Below are 21,253 nucleotides of genomic sequence, written 5' to 3'. Positions count from 1 at the left end.
TGCGCCGAAGGTAAGTGCCCTTTTGCGTCAAAATTAAGCCACTTATACAAAAAGCACGTTTACATCTGCTGGCCAAGGTTTTATAAACCAGACAGAACGCTCTGGGCCTTAACCACTCCTGACTCCCATGTTTGAGCGTCCAAATTAGTTGATGTTTCCATGGAAGCTGAATACCACAATACGTGTAGCGCACTGTAGCATCGTGCCGTGAAATAAGGCTCGGGACGGAAGTTCCGGGGTCACAAAAATTGGTGTGGCGGTGTTGTCGCGGCTGGCGGGCGCCAGCAAGGGGTTTAAGTTTACGACACCACTCTTGTTTCAGGAGAGGTGTCAGCGATTCGAGACTACTTGGGCATGCGGGCAGCGGGGTCGGCGTGGCTGCCTGCGGCTGCGGCCACACATCTTGGCGTCCTGGAGGCGGAGATGCTGATGGTGGCATGAGTCATCACTGGCTGCCCGATTTCCATGCTCCAAGACTCGCCGTGAGGGCCGAGGCGGGCGTCGTGCCGATGGAGAGATGAGGAGGGATGCGCTGGCATCGCGCCTACTGGCGAAGGCGCTCTCCCTCCTGTCGGAGGACCCGCCGCGTCGTGGCGGAAGCCCCCCCCCCCCCAACCGTGACTGAAGTCAGTGACCGGCTGGAGAGAGCGCGGGGGAGCGGTGTGGGACCACTGGAGTGGCGCTGCCCGCCGAGGCGCGCTTATCCACGAGACTGCCCCCGTAGACGCCAACAGACGGCGTCACGGTCCACCTGGACCTGCTGCCGATCGGGGCGTCCGCGACAGCGAGGAGGAGTGCTGCGGAGGCGTGCCTGGGAGCGCTCCCCCAGCGTGCGACGTGGGCCTGGGTCGACGGGTCTGCGACCGGGGGAGTAATAGGAAGGCGGCGCTGGGGTCCTCACCGAGCACCCAGACAGTACAACATTGGTACTGCGGGAGGCGGCGGGGAGGATTTGCTCCATTTACCGATCTGAGATGGTGGCGCTCAAGACGGCAAAGCAACATCTCCTGAAGCACCCGTCCTTCGAGGAAGACCCCATAATCATTTGCTCCGACTCGCAGGCGTCGCTGGCGACGCCACGAGGTGGACAAGTGGCCCACACCCCCCCCCCCCTCATCCCCTATGTGCCGCCATCTGGGAGTATATGATGGCCCTAGTGGCTGTAGGGGGCCGAAGAATCCACCATAGAAGGAGGGCGGCGATAGCCCGATTAAGCTGGGCGTCCAGTGGAGCCTCGGCTCTATCATGGGCATTGGGCAAGGACTCTGCGAGCACCCCCGTCTCCTCCATCTTCGACGGCACTCCAGTCAGAAAGCTGTCCCCACCCGAGTTTCCCAGCAGCATGGGCCACATGAAACCGAACAGCGCCGAGCCGCTCGACGCTGAGGACCAGGCGAGAGTAACAGTGAAAAGGTGAAACGCTCGAAACGGCGCGCGCCGCCGGCCGAGGGCGCCGAGCCGGCCCAGGCCGGCTGCGGGTCAAACAGAAGCCGTCTCCGCGGCGGCCGCCCAGTGACAGCGACTCGGACTGACGTCGAGGCACCGCTGCCGCCTCCGCCGACCAACCCGCCGCCCAGCAAGGGCAGTTTGAAGGCGGCTGCGCCGGTGAAGGTGGCGCGGCCTGGCAGGGGCCGCGGCCGGCCCACTCCCAGCTACCCGTCCCGCGAGGTGCTCAGTACCACCGACTCGTCCGATTCTGAGGCAGCGCCGTCGGCGGGCCGCCGCCAGCAGTGACGACGACCGGCTGGCGGCGTTCGCGCGGGACTTGTCCGACTCCTGGTACTCGGACTTGCCGCCCAAACTGGACGCCGGCGGCGTGAGCACCAGCAACGCCAATAAAAAGTCCACCTTCATCCGGCTCTTCTCGCACCGTGTCAAAAGGACTACGCCGCGCGGCCGGCCGGCCAACTCGAATGAGCGCAGCGAAGGGCACACGTCCCCGACGGCGGCACTGGCGCCTCCCGCCGCGCCGCTGCCGGCGTTGCTGGCAACGCCGATCCAGGCCCATCGATTTCTACTGTTTTGTTGCCTACGTGCCGCTGCCGCCGCTCAGCCAGCACAATGGCGTGCCGGTGTTGCGCTGTCGGATCGAAAAGCGGCTCGTGCAGCGGACGGACGGGTGCGGCCCGCGCGATGAGCCGCCGCCGCACACCGAGCTGCGCCGCGCGGACGTGAAGGTGGAGCTGGCAGCGGCCTGCTCAGTCCCCTCAACGGCGTCGACCGGCTCTCCGGCGATTTGCGGTCAGAAACGCCGCTGCTTCTGGGACCAAGGTGTCAGAGCGCGGCGCTGCTCGTGAGACGTTAAGTTAGCACAGGCAATGTCGTCTGCACTCCTTGCAGTTCATGTTGAATACACAACCATGTTGCGAAGTAATAGGCGCCGGGTTTTTCAGTTCATAGAACTTTTTCCCTGGCTATTACACCCCACAACCGAACACTGACACCTTGCACAAGTATGACTGTGTGTATGAATGTTAATAAATACATGAACCAATGTTGTGTTTTCGGTTCCAGTACCTTCTTTGGGCACCTCGGCAACAAGTAAGTAATCCGTTAGCTTTGCCACACCTAAGATAGGCTCCCACGTTGTTATTTGCTCCCGGGTTAACATAAACCGGTTTAACGTAACTTTTGCATCCCGGCCAAAATTGCCGGGTTAACTGTCCCACCGCTCGAGACTGGCGCTAGGCTGGTCGAGCAAAAAAAAAGTTTGTCCGCGGCTTCGTCTTATTCGCAGCTGCTGGACACGGGGGAGGGGGGAGGAGGGGCTGCATCGGACGAAAAGCGGGCTCTGGTATTAACTGGATTTTTTTTTGCCAGCTGGCGCCGTATGGTGGCGCTAGCAGAGCTTCTTACATATCAATGCTAGATATAAAAGAATAAATATTTACCAATCAATTTTTCATTTAAAGCCATTTGAAATATTTATGTCCATCCTACTACCGCGCTTAGGTATATCTAAAATTAAATACCTTTCGTGCGTCGCCAGCTGGCCAGCCAGCTGACGCAATCCAGCTTTTACCAAAGCCCCGAAAAGCGATGACGTGAGCCCTAATATTGGCTTCACCACACAATTTGAGCCCTCAAACTGGAATCAGGTGAGCTCGAAAATGGGGATCAGGCTGAAAACTGGTATCATAGTGAGCCTAGTTTTAGAGCTTGACACCGATAATGGGTACTGACTGAGCTCTGTTTCTGCGATCAATGATACCGATTTAAGGGATCGTATGAGCCCATGTGGCGTTGCTCAGAAAGTATTCTCGAAATGTGCTGTCTGTTTTGAATATGGTACATTAGCCCGAAAACTGGTCTCTGAGCCCGAAAATCGGGACACTGTTTTCTCAGTGGGGGTGTCTGTCTGCGTGTACCCCTGTCCTAGGTGTATCTGTCTGTGTAAATACGCCCGTCCGGTGTTCATGTCCGTGTGCCCCTGTCCTAGGTGTATCTGTCTGTGTACATACGCCCGTCCGGTGTGTGTGTCCGTGTGCCCCTGTCCTTAGGTGTATCTGTTTGTGTGTGCACGCCTGCAAGGTGTCCGTGTACACCCGTCCTAGGTGTATATGTCTGTGTAACATATATACGCCCGTTCCGTGTCTGTGTCCGTGTGCCCCTGTCCTTGGTGTATCTGTCTGTGTATATGCGCCCGTCCGGTGTGTGTCCGTGTACCTACACCCGTCCGGTGTGCATCTGTCTGTGTGTCCACGCCCGTAAGGTCTGTCCGTGTACCACTGTCCTAGGTGTATCTGTCTGTGTATGTACCTACGTCCGTCCGGAAGGAGGCCGCGCCAGCGGCCGGCCGGCAGAGTCCGTCAGCCGGAGGAACACACAGACAGACACACCGGACGGGTGTACCCGGTCAGCGGGCGGCCGGCAGAGTCCGTCAGGCGGACGTACACTCACAGACAGACACACCGGACGGGTGTACACGGCCAGCGGGCGGCCGGCAGAGTCCGTCAGGCGGACACTAACGCCGCGCCCGCGGCGGGGCGCCCGCTGTTTGCAACAGCCGCCGTCAGACCGGTGCGGAATGCCACTGTTTTGATCGGCGCTGATCGGAGGAATGTACCCTCCGCGGCGGCACTGCAGCACCACCGCGCCCGGCGGACGGCGGGGTGCCGGCGTCGGCGCCGCGGGGACAGACTGGCTCCACCTCAGCACACCGAGCCGGTATGGGCGCCTCTGGGCGTTATGTTGTGGCGTGCCGTTTGAGACGGTAGACATTTGCTCATGCTAGGGACATTTTGCAGTACATAGTTGAACGCATCTCTCTGGGAAGGTACTAGCCGTTTTCACGACGGCCATCTGGTACACTTTTCGTTCACATCTGTTGCAGATTAGGTGTAGATTTGGTCAAATTAGGTTCAGTGTGTCTCTTGGTAGCTATTAGCATATATAGGGTTGTACTAATTGCTTATATGCCTGCTTAGTCATATAATTATCAGAGAGCATCATCGGTTATAAAACACTGAAATAAATTCATGAAATAAAGATATTTGCTGTAAAAGAGATTAGGTGCAGATTTGGGCAAATTAGGTGCACTCGCCGGATAGCCCGTCGTGAAAACGGCTACTACTACACCTTTGTTCATCTGGGGGTACATCTGTACCTATCTGTTGGACGGGGGGACGTTCAGTGTGTCACCGCTCCCGCGAGCTCGGGCACCTGGCGTGTCGTCGGACCGTCCACGATGGCCAACACACGCTCTCACAACACATGATGTATTGAACCGACACAAAACATGTACACACGCATTAAAGGTTGTAACGCGAACATAAACGATAGCGCTATGGCTCTGATAGTCATTCTGGCATCATATATCACTAGTCGGCCGCTGCAGGTGAGTTGTACAATGCACGCACTGGCGCTCGTCCTCTGTCTCCCCCCCCCTCTCTCTCTCTCTCTCTCTCTCTCTCTCTCTCTCTCTCGCTCTCACGCTCTGTCACGCCGGTGAGGATGGCGGGTTTCTATGTACTAATGAGCCGCCCACACTACGGCGCGCTGCCCGGTGCCGACTGCGGCCTAGGAACATTCACTGCGATAACAGCTCAGACAAACAAAACGAGGACTGAGTCAAAATGGCTAGGCACCGGCGATTTATACATACACAGGCCGAACTGAAACGCGCTACATGTCAAACTGAGAAAAAAAGCTGCTATTCCAAAATTGACGATCTCGTGAAGCCCAAAATATGAAGCAACAAATGCAATTTTTAGTAGGACGGGATAGCATCAAATCTAGCAAGCATTTCATCAAATTCAAATCTAGACACACCCTACGAAAGGTAACAACATCGCACCAGCCTGCTGCGACTCATGCTGGCGGCAACCGGCGCGGTCCGCAATAAATACACGGCGGCGGGTCGACCCGTCCCCGCTGCAGAATACGACGGCGCCCCGCGGCGGCGTACAGTCGACCGCCGCTGACACCGGAAGTGTCCCGCCGCTCCGAGATCGTCCAGTGAGTGGCCGCCACCGCACCCGTCTTCATTAGCTCATTCAGAGCCACTGGGGCGCAGCGGGGGCGCCGAGGGTCGCCCCTGCGCCGGCAGCTGAGCCGAGCAGGGGGGCGGTGACTGACAGTGACCGCGGAGCGGCCCGTCAGGTTCGGACGACACCCCCGGAACACCCGAGACCGGCGTCCGTCCCAGCTCCTGTCGGTGGACTGTGGGACCGGCTGAGACCGCCGGACAGCGGCACTATCACAGATAAGATGTCTTTGGTAGACCCGGCTAGCAGCCCGAAACGCCAGCACGGCAGCCTGCGAACGGGAGAGCAGAGGCGTCAGAGAGGCGGTCACACCGGCGCCCTCAGTCGTGACGGTCACACCGACTGCCGCGCGGTCCGGGCCCCGGGGCTGAGCCCTCGGGCCCTGTGGCGCAGTGCGGGGCCCGCGGGTGTCGGCCGACCCTGCGCGCCGGACCCAGGGCTCTTTCGCGCCCTGACAGGGTCAAGACGGATCGCCCGCCGGGGCCGCGGACAGCGCTCGGCGGCCACAGGCAGCGTGCCGTCATTACGCCATCTGCACAGTCATTGTGCCCATGTCGTCAGCAAGCTTTATTGCTTTAATTTAAGACACTGGGATTTCGTGTAAGTTACACGGTGTTTACTCTAGCCTAATTTATGAGCCGGCCCAGGAATTATGGTGCGCAGTCGGTGTGCCCCACGGGACACGCTATTATACAAATTGAAGGTAATTGAAGGAACATTTAAACAGCTGGCGCTAAAGCAATAGGCTTCAGAGGAAATTCAGATCACGGCAGAGCTAGGAACAATGCAAAACACCCGCCCGGGTCCCGTTTATCCCCTGCTGCGACTACTTACGTTGTTTATAGGCTAGTTTTGCACATTTTCAGAATTTCCTCCTCCTCCTCAGCCGCGATAGTGGCGTGGTTGTACAGACCCTGTGCCATCAGACGTGTCGCCAGCACCGGCTTCTGGCCGGAGCTCTTCTTGATCTTGGCGCGCTTGTTCTGGAACCAGATCTTGATCTGGGACTCGTTGAGGCCGAGCTGCTGGGCCAGGTCCTGGCGGCGCTTCTCCGAGAGGTAGCGGTTCTCGTCGAACTCTCGCTTCAGCCGGTCCAGCTGCTCGGTAGTGAAGGCCGTCCGCGGCCGCTTCTCGTCCGACGACTTGGGCTTCTTGGTGCGCCGTGACCGCGGGCCTGCGGAGAGATGGCGCGCGTTAGAGGGACGCTGGCTCACCGGTGGAGACGGTCCGTGGGGGATTCACGGCACGCTCGTTCGTATTCGTATGAGGCACGCTCGGAAATGTATTCAGGCAGTGGCAGAGGTGTGTTTTTACCGGTGACGCTCCGAGTGGACGGTCACCGGCCGCGCGCCGCGCCGCATTCCGCTCCCGATCTGGTGTCATCCGTTCACATTCCACGGTGACAATCTGCCGCGGTGGCCGTGTCAACCCGGCCTTTATGGGGCCGCCGCTCGGCAAAAAACGGCCCATTACCGGATCTAAACACCCCCCCCCCCCCTCCCCGTCACCGAGTCTGCCGGCCGACCTCGACCGCTGCAGTCGGGCCTCCGCAGCGCGTCCGAGCTGCCAGCGCCGACGTCTTAATCCCATCCGGTGTGAAATGGAATCGCGGTCGGCTTAGTCGGGCTGTTTTGTAATCTGGCTGTTGCTGTTGTGTGGTCCGTTCGTCTGTGCGGAGACCACAGAGGCGGCGGCGGCGGCTGTTTTTACTGCGCGCCCAGCCGTGTAATAGCCGGCCGGACCGGCGCGGCGCGCGCCCGCCGCACCGGCGGACCTCGGACGGAGCTCGGACGGACCTCGGACGGACCTCGGACGGAGCTCGGACGGACCTCGGACAGACCTCGGGCGGAGCTCGGGCGGACCCCGGGCGGAGGGTTCGGCTCTCCCCGAGGAGAGCTGAACGCGCGGCAGTTGACGGCCGAGCTGGGCCGCGCAGCTCCAACTCCGCGGCCGTGCAGGTGGCGGCTCAGAGTGTGCCGTGTGAGCCGCTCAGAGGCGGCGGACGGTGGACGGCGCGCCGGCTCACAGACACGGCCCACAGCACCGGCCCACAGTACCGGCCCACAGCACCGGCCTAGAGCCACGGCCCACAGCACCGGCCCACAGCACAGCCCACAGTACCGGCCCACAGACACGGCCCACAGCACCGGCCCACAGTACCGGCCTAGAGCCACGGCCCACAGCACCGGCCTAGAGCCACGGCCCACAGTACCGACCCACAGCACCGGCCTAGAGCCACGGCCCACAGCACCGGCCCACAGCACCGGCCTAGAGCCACGGCCCACAGCACCGGCCCACAGCACCGGCCTAGAGCCACGGCCCGGCCCGGCGGCCAGCTATGCGCCTCGGACGGCAGTGGACGGCCCGGCTGGTATGCCGGTCGGGGACGGGGCCAGTGCGGTCCTCTGGCCGGGCCGTTACACAGGCGGCCGGGAGGGATTCCCACGCCGGGTGACGGCTGTCTGTCACCGGTAACCGATCCGTGGGAGCCGCTGTCGGGGCGCCGGGGGTGGTCCCCATTGAGGACCGCTCGGTCCGGCCCTGTGACGGTGACGGTGGGCGTTAGTGGTGTACCGTCTGGCCGACACCCACGGAGCCCCGGCTCAGCAGTGGCCGGCGTTTGGCCGCCGCCGCCGGGCGCTAATGAACTCATCGTGCACCAGCACCAGGGGCGGCGGCACCAGCCGGGCGGGGCCCGGCGCGATGGTGACTTCCGCCGACCGCCGCCGCTGCCGCTGCCGCACGGTCGATGTTGCGTGCGTCGGGGCCGTCGGTCGCTCGTGGCGCCTCGCGCGCCGACCCGACGGTCGCCGGCGCCGACAGCGACGACCCAACGCCACCGGGTGTTGGGGGCTGCGGCGACCTGACCACGCGACACGGAGTCGGGGGAGAGCAGGCAGACGGCGGCGGCGGGAGACCGATACGTGCTCGGAGCGGTCGGACGCGCGGACCGCCGCGGGAAGGGGCGCTGGGACTGCGCCGTCGATACGCCGCCGTTTATTAACTGTCGGTGTCAATCTGATAGTGTCACCGGTGCGGGGTCGTCCGACAGAGAGGGAGAGTTGGAGAGAGGGGAGAGAGAGGGAGAGAGGCTGAGTGAGTTCAGGTCTGCGGAGAGGGCTGATCAGTGGAGACTCCCGAGCAGTACACCCGCACACCGTACCGCCCAGCCGACCCGAGTTTCACTGGCGCTGGTACTGGTTGTATTGATAGTGTTGGACTGGTTGGTCTGACTCGGACCCGAGGTGAGCGTAATCAACCAAATCAACCGATACAAAATAGCATAGGACTGGCTGAGCTTCACAGTCGAATACTGCAGCACCAGTCGGTACCAGTCGGCACCAGTTGGCACCAGTTGGCACCAGTCGGCACCAGTTGGCACCAGTCACTCGCCCACATCTCGATACCGCCGGACGCCCGGTCGCTGATGTGCCGATTAACGCCCATCCGGGCGCAGAATCAATTAAACACCCTTCATGCAGCTTCATCGCGTTCATAAATCGCGCTGCGGCGGGGCGACTGTGGCCCGACTCCGGCCCGGCTCCGGCCCGGTCGGGGCCGCCCCTGCCAGTCGTGATCCGCCGACCGCCCTGCACGCGGCGGCAAAAACGGCGCACTGGCGACGTGGGTCGGCCGGCGGACGCCACTGGTCGCTGGTGGTCCCGCCGCGGTAGCCGCCGCCCGCCGCCGCCCGCCGCCGCCCACCGCCGAGCGGCCAGCAGGGCGGGCGGCCGCATCGGAGAGGCGGTGAGGCTTTTATCAGTCATATAGGTATAATACAATTTAACCAAGAAGTGTAAATATCCGACTTTTCATCGAAGCAGCGTGTCCCATTCGACGAAGTGGACAGCTCTGTGTCTGTGCCCAGTGGCGGAAAAGCTGTGTGCTGGGGCCAAAAGCCCATGAGGCGTGAAACATGCGAAATCACCGTGCCCTCAGTCCACCCTGGGGGTACTGACCGGGTCCTCAGCCCCCCCCCCCCCCGGTGACCGTGCCTTCAGGTGACTGGTCCCTCAGCCCGCCTTCCCCCAGGTGGTCGGAGGGCAGTCGAGCCTCACGGACAGCGACCACCTAGCAGGGGCCTCGGCCGGCACACGCCGCCGCCGCCGCCGCCGACACGCGCCAACAGCGCGGCCGTCCGCGGGACACTATCGAAACTGCGCCGTTTGTTTAATCAAAAGCACGACTCACTCTTCAGAAAACATCTGCCTCTTTCTCGTGATCGATAATGGAGGGTTGGAAAGGTTGGTCTTTCAATCAACTCGTATATTCATTGTGGAATGTGTGAACTATGGGGCGGAACAGAATAAATTCACAGTGCCATTTCCCGGCCGACTTTCTCCCTGCGGAACACCCTTCCCCACTGTCTCAATTTTGCGCCATTAATTCCGCGTTATTTGACTCGGCTATTGTTTTCGCGCCAGGCGAATGTAAATTTAATCCAATTCCAGTTTCAACTATGTCGAATGTGTCAATTTCGCGGCGATCGGAATGTGGGCGCGGAGCGCCGGGTGCCGACTGGGCGTCGACTGGGCGCTCCGTTTGGACACTGCTATTGGCACCGACTGAGCCGTATGTCAGGATGGGTCTATCCCAGACACAGGCCAGCAATGGCCGGTGACGCTGCCCCCGATAGAAAAAAAACAATGAACATTCTGGTGAGACGGCTGGAACAAATGCTACTCGAAAAGTCGTGTAATTCACTGAAAGGAACACATTCTAGAGACGTTGAAGGAACGGGATCACAATAAACGCATTTATAGATTAGCTCGAGTTATTTTGGTTACTTTCATGAGCATTCTGATCAATTGCGAATTGTTCTGTCAAGGTACATAGATTATTAAATGGTTGTTAAATTGACAATTAATCGTACAAATAGTACCTACCCATTTATGTGAAAACGTAAGCGCAGTTTAAATAAATAATGGCCCAAAAGGCAAATACAATGTTATTGTTTACCGTTTGCTTGCATGTGGGCTTTCTGTGGGATGCATAAAGATTATTTACATATAACACAGGATAATAATGTCACACTTTATTTCTCAAAATTGTATTCATGATTATTCACCGTTATTTTGCAATTCTGTCTCTGTCTCTGTCTGTCTGTCTGTCTGTCTGTCTGTCTATCTGTCTGTTTCTCTCTCCCTCTCTCCCTCTCTCTCTCTCTCTCTCTTTCTCTCTCTCTCTCTCTCTCTCTCTCTCTCTCTCTCTCTCTCTCTCTCTCTCTCTCTCTCTCTCTCTCTCTCTCTCTCTCTCTCTCTCTCCCCCAGTACGGAATGGTTTAAGCGTTCCGTCAATAGATCTACCGCCTTTCCCGTGGTATTGCCAGAGATATTCACCTGAGATTTACCGCTCTGCGCGGTGGGGTATTTTCACACGCCGGACACTGGTCAGGACACGGCCGTCAAGTGGCCATCCCGGCCGGGTTCCGGTCCTCCTCCCCTCCCCCTCTGTCCTCAGCGCCGCGCTCTGCCCGGAGAATGTCACCACCGCGTCCCGGACCCAATAAATTACCGACAACGAGACTTTTACCGGCCGCAGTGGAGTCAGACGCTGTTAGCGCTCTGGAAATGAGCCACAACAGTGGTGAGCCAAATCACCCGCCGCGCTTTCACGTCAGGAATTTTGATTGGTAAACAGAAACCAGGAGCGCTAAATGAAGAAAAATGCCACTGAAAGTGGTGTCGCCAGCTCACGATTGCGGCCGCCGTGGCGCGTTGGACACGACTGATACGCACTATAAACAACAGTTGGTCACGCGCCGCACACGGTATCACGGTGTGCGTGAGAGAGGAGCCGCAGCTCTGTCGGAGCACTTTCACCCGGCCGTGTTTTTAGCGCGTGCTCCGTGCTCTGGTCGGATAATTCACTAACGGCGGCGCGCTCGCATTCGTCAGCTCCTGGACAGCTCGCCGAGCTGAAATCACCTCGCGAGGAAGTGTCCAATGCGGCGAATGGCACACCATTCACCAATAGCCATTTCCTGTGACCTTGGTGTCACCGGCCCGGGGTCAGGCCAAAGTTCAGCCGTGGTTGTGAAGTACAGTGGTGATTGTTATGACCTGCCCTTTCACTCAGTGTCCGACTGAGGCTCGGGCAGCCGAAGGCGCCGGGTAGAAGTTAGTCTTCCAGTCGGCCAGCCTTGGGCCAGCCATCAGCCACATCAGGCAGTGCCGGGTCAGACCAGGAACTGGACACCATCAGGGCCACATCAGGCAGTGCCGGGTCAGACCCAGGAACTGGACAGGTCATCAAACGCAGCAGCTGCCCCGCTCAGTCCGGACGGGTGCTGAGACTGCCGCCAGTGAGCGCGGAGGTTTACCCGCGCGGTGCACACTGCACAGTATGACCCGCACACCAGCACTCCCGACCTCCCGCCGCGCTCGATCGTTGTATCTCGACTTACACCGGTGATCAGCTGCGAGAGATTACCATTTCGCCACCAAATGGCCGACGAATAACTTTATTTCAACCAGCCTCCGTCGCTAATTATTTGTAATGATGCAAAAAGCGATCAAACCGCCCCTCAACTGCGTCCTTAAACTTTAATTGCCGCTGGTCGGAGCGCTTTATTGTGGATTTAGCCATTGTTTGTAACGAGCCGGTGCCAAAACGGGCGGCGTTATTGCCTGGGAGGCGCTCGACGGTACAGCCGTGGCAATTTGTGAGTGGCTCAGTCTCTTCATTAAATGTGGAATACGGACGAGCCTGCACGCCACAGGTGCTCGTAAAGGGACGCGCCGCTGCGGACGGCCAGTCGGCGCGCCGCTCGGCCTCAATTTACGGCCGGGCAGAGTGTGGGCCCTTGCCGGACGGGTCGCGTCGATGACGGCTGGCGCACAGTGGAGTGACGGCGCGGGACGCGGGAGGCGCTCAGTCCCACCTCCGCCCGGGCCCCGCCGGTCAGCCGCGCTCCCAGTGATGACGTTATGACGGCACTGGGTCGTGTCACACGCCGAGATAAATGGTCCCCGCTAAAGCACCCATTAGCGGCAACATCTGACCGCTGTTCGATTAGCATATTTCCGCTGTTGCACACCGGTGCGCCGAGCTCACGCCGGTCGTAGGAGGGTGGCTGGCGCTGGCCTCTGGGTCGGCAGTCGGCGCCGGCCCCCCTGACCTGGGTCGGCCAGCACCGGCAGACGGGGCGGAGTGCCGGCCGGCCCAGATGGAGCGCCCGGCGCCACCTGGCTGCACATGCAAATCAAAGTGGCGCTAATGCGAAATGGTTGTGAAGCACGGCGATCACGCGCCGGGGCGTAACTGGCGATAGTCGGCCGGCGTAACTGGGCGTAACTGGCGATAGGAGCCGGCGGCGGGCCTCGGCCGTGGGAGTGAGACGCTTCCCAGCCGTACCGGTCACCCGGGGAGGACTGGCGAGGCCGTGCCCGGCCCACAGCCCGGCCCCGGGAGGGGGCAGTGGAGGGCACAGCGCGGCCCCGGGAGGGGGCAGTGGAGGGCACAGCCTGGCCCCGGGAGGGAGCAGTGGGTCGGCACCAGTGCCGCTGGCACCATATCGTCAGCGGGTGGGCGGCGCCCGATGCTGACCGGTGCACGGGGACGCCCTCAGTCGATGTGTTGTTCCAACAGCGGCGAGGGCGGGTCCGTCTTCCCCGGCGCCACCGCCAATTTCCCGAACATTACCGCCGAATAGCCAATGGGCGCTCCACCCGAGTATAGCAGCCCACCCCGCTGAATGTTGCATTGTGCCGCCTGAAAGGGGCCGTGTCGGGCGGGCCGGCCGGCAGCGTGTACCGGCCGCGCCGCTTTATTCTGGCCGGTGGACGGGGCTCCTACCGGGCGGCGGGCTCGGCTCGGAGGCGGCAATAAGTCAGTGTGAAATTCGGGACCACACGGAGCCAGGCGGGCCGGCCCGCGAGGGTCGGGTCGGGCCGGAGAGCGCACAGTGGCACCGAGCTCGTTAGGAGGCAGCGGTGACGGCCCGACAGGGACACGGCGGGATGTGACGCCTCGCGCGCAACATCAGTAGCCGCACACTGGTGGGGAGTGGCTGAAGGTGTCTGTAATAAGCCGATTCTTCCTCTCAAGTGAGCGCCCACGTTTTACAATGTAGCACCTCGAGGCTCATTAACGGCGGATTCATTGGCGGATGTGGCGGCCGATTGTCGGTTGGTCGGTAACGGAACATGACGGCAGCTGGGAGTCCGTCGCGGCGGTCGGCGTCCGCTGAGACTGCAGCATGCAAATGAGCGGCGGCGCGGCGGCGTGGCGCGTGCGCCGGTGCCGCGGCACAGGTCACAGGTGACCGCCGGCGCCCTGCCGACCATTCATGAAACGCGCTCAGCGCGGGCGCGCCGACAGGCGGCAGTGAGTCGCTGCCGGACTGCGGGGTGGCCTGGGTCTCTGGGTGTACCGGAGCTGGGTCCGGCGCGGGGAGCGGCGGCCGGCGGCGGTCGGGAGCTGCCGGACTGCCCTGGTTGCCCCGCTGGCTGACCGGACGGACGGGCGGGCTGCGATGGCCGACCCGCGGCGGTCTAATCGGCTTAGTGGCCGGCTGTGGAGCTGCGCGGCGAGCTGGCCGGCCGGCGCGGCGGGCTGCAGCCGCGGCCGGCAGCCGCCGCCGCCCGGACCACCCAGGTGGCCAGCCGGCCGGCCGCTGACTCAGCAGTCAGCACACAGCAGTCAGCAGTCCGTCGCCGGCCCGGGCGGGCAGATCCGCGGAGCGCGATCGGACGCCAATGGACATATCAGCAGCGGGCCTGGACCTGACCTGGTCTGTCCCAGCGCGTCGCTGGTGGCGTTCCAGCCGGAGAATATCGCTCATTACCCACCGTTGTACGACTTTGCAGCAGACGCGGGCGGCAAAAGTTCAGCGTCGTGGGTGGCACTTACAAATGTTTGTGTTCTTTCCGGCTCCGGAAACTGTGAGTCATCATCACCCAGCATTGAGGCGCACACTGCGGCTATGTTGCCATATGTTCAATGTAATGTTTCATTTCATACGTATTTACTGTTAGGGTGCGACCGCAATAGAGACAAGGTTCTGACGAGGTATGCAATATTCTACCGCCCAAGAATTAATTCAAAAAGGCGCTAAAATGTTTGCCGATAAAATGGCATTAAAGGCCAACGGTATTCATCGTTTAGATTCAATGTTTGCCAGTAAGCCGGCAGCTCATCCCGAATTTAGGATTCACTTTAGCCCATTGAAAACCGATGCCTGCATTGTGACCATCTGTTGTGTCTTGTTGCACGTTTAGCGCAGGCAGCGTCATGTAAAATGCAAGGCGCGCCTCACGTCCCTCCTTGTTCGGCGCACCGTTAGATTCGAACCCGTGTGCCAGTCGTGCCGATAGATACGAGTCCGGGGGTCCGCGATACGGGGGTCTGGCCTGGTCTGGTCAGAGTTCTCGTCTGGGTCTGGCCTCAGGGCAGCACCAACAGAAAACGGCCCCGCAGCACCCCCAGCCCCGCAGCACCCTCAGCCCCGCAGCGCCACCCCGCAGCACCCTCAGCCCGGCAGCACCCTCAGCCCCGCAGCACCCCCAGCCCCGCAGCACTCTCAGCCCCGCAGCGCCACCCCGCAGCACCCTCAGCCCGGCAGCAGCGCCGCCCCGAGCTGGTGAGACTAGTCAGCACCCTCAGCCCCGCAGCACCCTCAGCCCCGCAGCGCCACCCCGCAGCACCCTTAGCCCGGCAGCACCCCCAGCCCCGCAGCACCCTCAGTCCGGCAGCACCCTCAGCCCCGCAGTGCCACCCCGCAGCACCCTCAGCCCGGCATCACCCTCAGCCCGGCAGCAGCGCCGCCCCGAGCTAGTGCGGCTGGTCAGCGCGCAGCGTGCTCGGAGTTTCGCCGGCTGGGCATACCGCTATGCGGTGGAGTGTTTTGTCGGCTGGTTAAATTCAAACAGGGAATTATTCGCTGTTTTTGACGTCCTTCAGCAGCGGTGCTATTATTGCCCGTCTAACTGTGCCTCAGTTTCCAAATGACCTGCTTTACTTGCCAGGAGCGTGTCCACAAGTGGATAAACAAAATCCTCCACTGTGATCCGAAATTGCCGGTTGGTTCCGACAAAGCCGATCGGCTATCCCCAGCGGCCACTCGTCGGCGCTCGACAGGCGGAAAAGCGCATCTAGATAACATACAATTTCCAATTTGTCCGTGCGGCGCGACGCACAATGGCGGACCAGCAGCGTTCGAGCGGACCGACCACACCGCTCGGGCGGTTCGCCCGTCCGGGGCAGACCACCGCCCGGGCTGCCCACCCGCCCTATACAGGACGCCGAACCGGCCCGACGGCTGCTGGGACCCCTGAACACGGCCCACTGTTATGTTAAGGCTTCCGTGCTCAGCTGGGATCGGTGTGCCGATCGGCGGCGCTGGGCCACCGCTCGGCCACCGCTCGGCCACCGCTGGGCCGGGTGTCGCGCTAACCGATACGGCACCCGGCCGGCCGAGCCGACACGTGTTCTGTCCACCGCACGAGCCCGCGAGCCGCGTGTCAGCGCGGCGCCACGCCGGCCCATGGCAGAGACAAGCAGTTGTCGACGGCGCCCCCCGGCTCCGATGATAATTTCGGCTAGCGGTGCGCCGGCGACAGAGTCACGTGACCTGATCGGGTATGTTGTTTCCGACGGCGAAGACGGGAAAATAACGGTATCGTAAATCTAAGCAGGACGCGGGGTCGGCCGTGTGTCCGGGACTGTCGGACACGGTCGCGGACACGGTCCGAATGGCGAGCGCCCTATCGCCGAGATATTCAGCAGCTGGCCCGTGCGCCGGGCGCCGGTCGGGAGGAAATGTGGAGAGAGGTGGACACTGTGCACCGGCCAGGAGTCTGGCTCAAAAACCAGCGAACTGGGGACTGCCAGTCCGACAGCCTGCAGTTAGACTACGGGGGTGGGTCGAGCAGCGATTTAATGGGTATATGTGGCACTTGATATCAAAGCTTGCAGCGATGAAAAACTATGGTTTTTATTTATTTATTAACCTTCATCTGTTATTTTCCTCCTTTGTTCAGCCCGTTTGGTGATCACGGTCTAGTAGGATAGGGCCGAGGGTCTCAGTACCGCGGGGTTTGCCCTGTCCAGGTCAGTCCGACTCCGACAGCAGGCCGAGGGCCGAAGAGAGCCCTGCGCCCACGGCCAGGGGTCCCACGAGGCCTGGCTCAGCCAGGGTATATAGAACAACGGGTACACCAACGACGCGGAAAGCGCCCATTTTACCTGGATGAGTTACATGGTAGGTGATATATCTTTTGAATATGGAAAAAATAGAGTATTCTATTCTGACGAGTAAAACTAAATCCATAAAGCAGTTATTTTTTTAATTTATGTACCAGAAATAACATACTGACCATAGTTTAAAACTTAGTCTTAAGTTAGTTGAAAAGCGTATAGTTGATACTAAGATGGAAGGAATCAATGGAAGGCGGAAATGGCGCAGCTGTTTCATTCTTAAAACGTGTTCGCAAGCAGGATTCACGTGATGCTAGCGACATCTATTAATGTAATCGGGGACGCTGATTGGCTGACCGAGTCCGTGAGCAGTATCACTTATGTACGCCAGTACAGGGTTGAGGCAATGTGCGCATGCGCAGGAACTTGTGCTCTCATGGAGGGGCTTTTGGTACCTCGGGCAGCGCCCAATGCTTTTTGGACCTGTTATGGCCTCCGCATCGAAAAACGCTAGATAAAAAGGTTGTAGAGGAGGCTTGAAGCTACCTTTCCCCACAATAATATTGGCACTTTATCTTTTAGCTTACGTGTGAGGCTCGCTTGAAAAAGGTCGATTTAACATGGAAACCCTATGGGGTAGTAGTTTTTGAGCGCCCATTTGGCCTAATGCTACCAACTGTTACTGGCTACCCCTGGGCTCAGCTTCTGCTGCTGTGGCAGAATCACCAGTACCCACACCACTGCACCAGTGCACTAGTACTAGACTAACAGACTCCGGACAACGTGAAGCATTTCTAACCTTCAATATTCCTCTGGGAAGTACAAAATCAGTCTACCCTCTGCAGCTCTGAATAGATCCTTCGGTGATGCTCAATCGATACGAACCATGGATTTCTCAATACCTAAATATTTTCACTTTCCTTGTTTTGCGTTTCGAATTTGATTCTGACAATACCTAGAATCTGACTCACCAAAGGTGTTTACGACAAAAATGGTAATTAATCAACCACGGATATCGTTTTTTTTTTAACCAAAAGTGAGAAGGTCCGAGCAGAGTAAGCATATAGAACATCGGGTACACGAACGGCGCGGAATGCGCCCATTTATCTGGATGACTTACATGGTTCTATGGATGGTTCTATAGTTTTTGTATGTAAAAAACTATGATATTGAATTGTGACGAACTTAGCCAATTTCATATAATATGTTCTTTTTAACTTATATGTGTCAGAAAGTGCATACTATCCTTAGTTTAAAAGTTAGTCTAAAGCTAGTTTAAAAGTATATAGTTGATACTAAGATGCAAGGAATCGTTAGAAACAGAAATGGCGCAGTCGTAACATAAATCAAATGTGTTCGTGAGCAGGATTTACGCGATGCCGGCGACATCTTGTAATATAAACAAGGATGCTGATTGGTTCATTGAGTCCATGATCAGTAGTCTGCGGGGCCTGTCTGAGCCCAATGTGCCGGGGTCTGCGGGGCGGCCCGTCTGAGCCCAATGTGCCGGGGTCTGCGGGGCCTGTCTGAGCCCAATGTGCCGGGCTCTGCGGCGCCTGTTGGAGCCCACACTGAACGTGCCGGGCTCTGCGGGGCCGCGGTCCGGACAGCTGACACCACCTGAGCTCACCGGCAGGGTCTCCAACTACACCTTTTTAGGCGCAATTTCAAAAATTTAAAGACCAAATTCAAAAAGTTTACATTCAAAATGCACGTGAACGTTTTGAATTTGGTCTTTAACTTTTTGAAATTGCGCCTAAAATGCTGTAGACGTGGGGGCGGGACATGGTAGTAGAGCTGCCACATCGCCGCTACCCTCCAGCCACAGTGCAGTGACCATTGCAAGTAGTGAGAGGATCGAGAAGGGAAAAGGCGCGGGCTAGCTCATACAGACAAGGCGACCGAACGCGGCGCTGATGACTGCCTAGAGTTGCAAAGTTTCCCCCAAAGGCTGCTACCGGCACCGCCCCGCCCCACAATTTTTTTTGGGGATACCGGCATGCTACCACGCCCAAAGCAAAAACACCACCAAATTACCGGCATACTAAAAAACCTGCATTGTTGATTCCAATTTACCCCTACAAGAGATGCCACATTTTCCTCTTAGTGTCCAAAGTTTGAATCATATGCTAATAATTTTTTTTGTGCAAAACCAAAAATACCGGCATGCTACCGGCAAGACATGCCAGATACCACAAAAACCTGCGGTAGTGAAAAATTACCGGCATGCCGGTAATGCGGTAGGGAAACTTTGCAACTCTAACTCTGCCGCACATGTGACGGTATGCGTGCAGGAGGCTAACAGAATACTTCAATATCAGTCTGCGTTTATTTTATGTTCAAAACACACATACATAGAAGGGATCGGCTCATATTGGCAGGAAGGGTGCTCCTGGACAGTGAATAGAGGGGGGGGGGGTCGTAGGGTAGCACACAGCCATAGTGGACAGCGAACTCGTAATGTGATATTGATTATTGGGCACAGCACATAGTGACACTACGTTCACAATAACGAGACGCAGGATCAGGTGTCCGTGGTGGGGACAACAGAGTGTTTAATCCCTGCATTGTGGACGTGGACAGCAACAGCGAACTCGGCAACAGCACCAAAACTCCTGAGCTGGCCATACAGAAAACCTGGAAATACAGAAAAGTCCCAGTGACCAGCAGGGGACGGTGCAAAATGAGTTCCAGTGACCAGCATGAGACGGCGACCGGCGGACCCAGCGACCAGCAGTGAACGGCGGACCAGCAGTAGACGGTGGACTGATCACTCAGCCACCAGCAGGGGACGGTACAAAGCGAGTCCCAGTGACCAGCATGAGACGGCGACCGGCGGACCCAGCGACCAGCAGTGAACGGCGGACCAGCAGTAGACGGTGGACTGATCACTCAGCCACCAGCAGGGGACGGTACAAAGCGAGTCCCGGTGGCCAACAGGGAACGGCGGACCTAACGACCAGCAGTGGACGGTGAACGGTGGACTCAGTGACCAGCAGTGGACTGTGAACGGTGGAATTAGCGACCAGCAGTGGACTCTGGCGAATAGCAGTGAGGGTATGGGTCCATAACGACCCTGCCGCCAACACATCCTAGAACCCCAGCATATACGAACTGGGTCGATCGTGCCCTCAGCAGTGGCCAGCGTGGAGCGGCGGCACCGGGCGTGGAGCGGCGGCGCGCGCGCCCGCTGGGGCCGGGAACCCCGACCGGTCGACCGACCGACCGGCCGACACCTGGACGGACGGGCGCCGGTACAGCGGAGAGCGGCACACTCGGAGCGACGGTCGGCGTTACCGGCATCGGGTCACCGAGGGTCACAGGGGTCGCCGCGGGTCACCATGGGTCACAGGGGTCGCCGTGGGTCACCGTGAGCCAGTGGAGCCAGTGGCAACTACCGAGGGGCACAGCGGCCAACGACGAAACGAGCACGACCTGAATCAACTGAATAAAGTCGCCGCCACAGCCAGTGCAACCATACGGGGCAGGGTTCGGTCCCGATATTTCCGCCACCACTCCCTCAGACCAGTCAGCGAGTTCCCGCCGGCCGGCCCCCTTCCCGGCAGCCCCGGGTGGGCTGTGACTTACCTGACGAGGGTCGGTCCGAGTAGCGCGTGCAGTACACCCAGGCCGGCCAGACCATCTTCTCCTCGGGCGGCAGCGGCGGGTTGGCCAGCACCTGCGGGTCGGAGGTGGCCGGCGGCGGCGGCGGCTTCCGCAGGTCGACGGGCCGCGCTGTCCCGGCGGCGGCGGCGGCGGCGGCCCGCCGCGGCAGCGCCGAGAGGGTCGGCAGCCGCGGCAGGCACGGCGGCCGGCCGAAGTCGGGGCGCAGGATGTTCTCGATGGAGAAGGGCAGCGGCCGGTGCGGCGGGCGCGGCGATAGCGCGCCGGGGCTGGTCGGGCCGGGGCTGGCGCTGAACGACCGCTCGCTGTGCGGCGGCGTCGGCGGCAGCGGCGGGCAGACGAACAGGCGCGGCGAGCCGGCCGAGCTGGCACTGGGCGCCGGGCTGACCGGGCCCACACTCAGCGGCGAGGCCGGCAGCGGCATGGTGCTGCTACACATGGGGCGGCGGCGGCGACCCGCTGGCGCGGCGGCGGACAGCGCGAATGAAGAGCCACCGGCCGGCCAGGGGCGGCCCGCCCGAGACGTCATCATTAGCCGCAGGCTCCGCCCGCCGCCGACTGGCGCGCCAATCAGAGGGGGCGTTACAACGGCTGGTCGGCCGCTGACTGGCGGAGCTCAGCCGCCGCCGCCGGGGGGAGGAGCTCCCGGCCGTCAGACAACGTGGGATATCGTTTGGCCGGATCACTCTATTGGGCAGCTTATTAACAGACTTCTTCGTACATGTCTATTATGCATGTGATAAGCTACAACCTTTGCGGATGGTTTGCAGCAAATGCAGCGTTTTGTCTCGTCGGACTGAATCACTTAAGTGTTTTTTTTTTTTTTTTTATTCTGAATGAGGTATTTTATGGCATGGCTACTTCGTCGTGCACTCAATACCTATTTGGCGTGTGGACCAGCAAACAGATGTTAGTTCTGCAAATGCAATTAGTGAATGGCGAATTGCCCTGGGTAAAATGGAAATTGAAACGCATTTACCTCCCTAACGACGGGCCATGCATGA

At 59.6% G+C, this 21,253-nt stretch overlaps 1 protein-coding gene across 2 annotated transcripts; it reads right to left on the bottom strand.

Annotated features, from left to right (window-relative positions):
- Nucleotides 1-4,704: 4,704 nt before the first annotated feature.
- Nucleotides 4,705-20,801, bottom strand: LOC122387602 (homeobox protein engrailed-1-B-like). 2 transcript variants are annotated; one of them, XM_043377945.1, is made up of 3 exons: nt 20,214-20,801; nt 6,400-6,660; nt 4,705-5,757 (listed from the first exon to the last, which is right to left on the bottom strand). In XM_043377945.1, the coding sequence occupies exons 1-3, from the start codon at nt 20,779-20,781 to the stop codon at nt 5,729-5,731; spliced, it is 858 nt and encodes a 285-aa protein (XP_043233880.1). In that variant the 5' UTR covers nt 20,782-20,801; the 3' UTR covers nt 4,705-5,728. The 2 variants fall into 2 exon arrangements, with proteins under 2 accessions (XP_043233880.1, XP_043233890.1); XM_043377955.1 differs by having other exon boundaries at nt 6,321-6,660; nt 20,214-20,728.
- Nucleotides 20,802-21,253: the final 452 nt, after the last annotated feature.

The sequence above is a fragment of the Amphibalanus amphitrite genome, unplaced genomic scaffold (assembly GCF_019059575.1).
Source record: "Amphibalanus amphitrite isolate SeventyFive unplaced genomic scaffold, NRLGWU_Aamphi_draft 000017F_arrow, whole genome shotgun sequence".
Lineage (NCBI taxonomy): Eukaryota > Metazoa > Arthropoda > Thecostraca > Balanomorpha > Balanidae > Amphibalanus > Amphibalanus amphitrite.
Note: the sequence above shows the minus strand (reverse complement) of the source record. Positions and strands in the feature narration are given on the sequence as shown.